This window comes from Penaeus monodon, chromosome 33 (genome assembly GCF_015228065.2).
Source record: "Penaeus monodon isolate SGIC_2016 chromosome 33, NSTDA_Pmon_1, whole genome shotgun sequence".
Classification (NCBI taxonomy): domain Eukaryota; kingdom Metazoa; phylum Arthropoda; class Malacostraca; order Decapoda; family Penaeidae; genus Penaeus; species Penaeus monodon.
Window position 1 is genome coordinate 30,109,937 of NC_051418.1, and position 3,004 is coordinate 30,112,940.

Genomic DNA, 3,004 nt, shown 5'->3' on the forward strand with positions numbered 1-3,004 from the left:
AACCTTTAAAAACCCATGGAAAAAAACCCACTGACTTTTCTCTTTCCAGAGTCCAGACGATGGCATCGGGGTCAAAGCTGGCACTGGGCATGACACAGGTCGCCCCATAAAGCATACCACAAACAGTGCCCGCAACGCATCCAAAACAATGGTACAGAGGCACGGAGAGACATATACGATGAGGCTGTAAAAACATTGGGTTTCAGTATATCCCTTTGTCCTTGATATAGCTGTTTTGCAGATCGTCATAAAGACATTTTGAAGATGTAATTCCAAATGAAACCTATTGGGAACACAAGATAATGGTGTTAACAGTAGGGGTTTTGTTTACCTTTTCGCCATAACCGATGCGCTTCCCGATGGAGTGGTAAGCGTTGTTCACGATCTGGTGGTGGGACAAGACAGCTGCTTTCGGCAAACCGGTCGTTCCCTGAGACAAATTGTTCCAAGTTATGCAGATGTTGATTGTGGTCACTTTTAATCACCCTCGTTCGTTAGGAGGGCGATAAAAAATAGTTATGGTGAAGTATGATTAGCAAACATCACAGAACATTCAAAACGTCCAGTACGGATGGAACCAGAAGTCAATTATATAGTTTATACCTACGATCTGTCTTGAAAATGACTTGTTTGTAATGGGAATTGACTATCTGTTTTTACTTTGTTTTTTCAAATCCTACACGGAAGTACCTTGCTATCACTCCATGACGCTAGATACTCACGGACGTATACCGAATGCTGCAGGCGGAATCGAACTGTATCTTAGAGGACAGTTCATTTACCCTCTTACGGTGGGAACTTTCACTCGCTTCGTAAAGATCTCCGAATCTGAAGGTGCCACTGGAAATAGAGGCACTCGTAAACCCTAGTGCCTAACTGGGTGAAGAAACTCATAGAATACGGATGAAACTTTTAAAGCGCTGTTTTTTTTTTCTTTTCTTTTAACAGAATATACGTTTTACTAGAGACTTTTTATTTATTTCAGTAGGTAAGCTTTTCTTTCGTACAACACACCTCGTACAGTAAACCTTTGTATTTTATCAATATATTCTCTCCCTGAGACAAGTGTTGCCAAATAAAAATAATGAAGAGGATTGTCACCATCTAAAGAAAGATATTAACATTAATTAAGACACATCTCACCTTAATTTTTCTTGCGACCGGATGAACACTTTCTTAAGGTGCGGGAGTGTGGCACTGTTTAGGTCACCCGGTACAGAGGATGGCAGCTCAGGTGCCAAGGCGCACAGCATCTTGTAGTAACTGGGGAGGTCATCTTAAGTGTAAAGATTGATTTACTTTCAGGTATTATAAACATGCCATCAGTAAGGCATAGATAAAAAAATAACTTAATTACTGCAAAACAGAACAATAAGGCGGAAGGGCATAAAACAATAACAATAACAGTAACTTAACTCATCTAACTTGATGATTCGACTCTAGCGAGGATTCCTTTGATTTTACTTCAAATTTTAAATAAGATATCTGTCTGGATTCGAAACGTTGCGATTTTTAATTATTTTCTCATGAAATAATATTTGATGTTATACTTCTTGTTCTTTTTTTATCCATTGCTTCTATTCTTAGCTTCATCTTGCGATAACACGAAAAAAAAAAACTACGAAAAAATATATATTCAAAACAAAATAACAAGTCTATAAATAGTCGATACCAAGAACAATAATATCAACAACATTCAGTTAGCAACTTGACTCATCTAACTTACTCTGACGTTTTGAATTTCTCGTCGCACACAATGCCTCTGACGCCGACTTTGTTGAGGCAATATTCGAGTTCATTGGGACGGTAGGCGGGGTTGATGTTCACCTGTGAATTGCAGTTGGTTGATTTGGGTCATTGCAAGTGAGAAATTGCATAGAGATGCTTTCAAATGTGTCTTTGTTGTCGTCGTTTTATAAAGATAAACAAAAGTGGAGGGAGGAAAAAAAGGTCTTTCGTTTCATAGCTGGACAATCTTAAAAGAGAAAGTGTGGGCTCGGATGAGATAAAGAAACGGTGTATTCAAAATGGTGATCCCAACTTTAATCAGATTGATGCACAATAATTATTCAAAAAAATGTCAATCAGTCTGAAACACTAGAAGTTCAGAAAAATAAGCAGAACTTTCACTCATTCACAGCCTCATCAGAACCTCCACGATAACGTAGGTCGAAAGGCTTGGTTGACGGTGGAATGAAACACAAAAAAAGAATTATTATTCTCTTCTTTTATCTTCTATCTTTCATCTACGAACCCACGTTCCTATGTAAAAAAAACAGTCATGCTGTCTAGTGAGGAAGCCTTAAAACAATGCCAGTGATGTTCAATGCTATTTGTTGTTATCGCTAATCCTAGAATTCCCATTATCATATCACCATCACTAATGTTAATCACAGAAGATATTCCATTTAGAAACAACGACTTTAAGACCTTACAGATATAAGATTGCTAGAACTGTATTTATCTCACTTTGTTAATTAACAATAACCATGTCTAATAAAGCATTCTGTTAAACGATAGACTAGAATATAACGTTATATCCCTGACTGCTTCTGTACACCTATCTTGTCTGAGAGGGAATTCACATCGGTATATTAATTCTAGCTACACTAACCGTTTCATTCCAAAACTGACACTAAATCTGTCGTTTTCTTCACCGAAATGTAGTCTAGTGAAATTCTTTTTGACTTAAAGTTATATATAAAAAAGATAACAATGCATAGAACGATTTTGATAAATAAATTTTCGTAATCAATATTTTTTTTTTCTGGAAACCGGTTACTGGGAGCATATGTCGTACATACATTTTATGTTCTCTCTGCCATCTGCTCTTTACTGTGTATGTGTTCACCTGTGAATGGCTTCTGATTTTTAGGAACGCACTTCTGGTTCCGAGCTAGAGCAAAAAAAGCAAAGGAAATAGTTACAGCTAAAACATGTGAGAGCAACATCTAGGTTGTTTAATCCAACTTTCTCTTCTTTTGCCCTAAGCACTCTTTATGTA

The 3,004-nt window shown here is 37.2% G+C and overlaps 2 protein-coding genes across 2 annotated transcripts in view; one reads left to right on the forward strand and one right to left on the reverse strand.

Moving 5' to 3' along the window:
* The window catches only part of LOC119594360 (protein O-linked-mannose beta-1,2-N-acetylglucosaminyltransferase 1-like), a gene marked incomplete in the record, with an annotated part of 135,567 nt that overhangs the window by 100,564 nt on the left and 31,999 nt on the right, over positions 1-3,004 (forward strand).
* The window catches only part of LOC119594327 (medium-chain acyl-CoA ligase ACSF2, mitochondrial-like), a gene marked incomplete at its 5' end in the record, with an annotated part of 8,820 nt that overhangs the window by 5,226 nt on the left and 590 nt on the right, over positions 1-3,004 (reverse strand). The window contains 5 exon segments of the mRNA XM_037943385.1: positions 36-184; positions 332-430; positions 723-840; positions 1,144-1,263; positions 1,727-1,827. Coding sequence (XP_037799313.1) covers positions 36-184; positions 332-430; positions 723-840; positions 1,144-1,263; positions 1,727-1,827 — 587 coding nt within the window.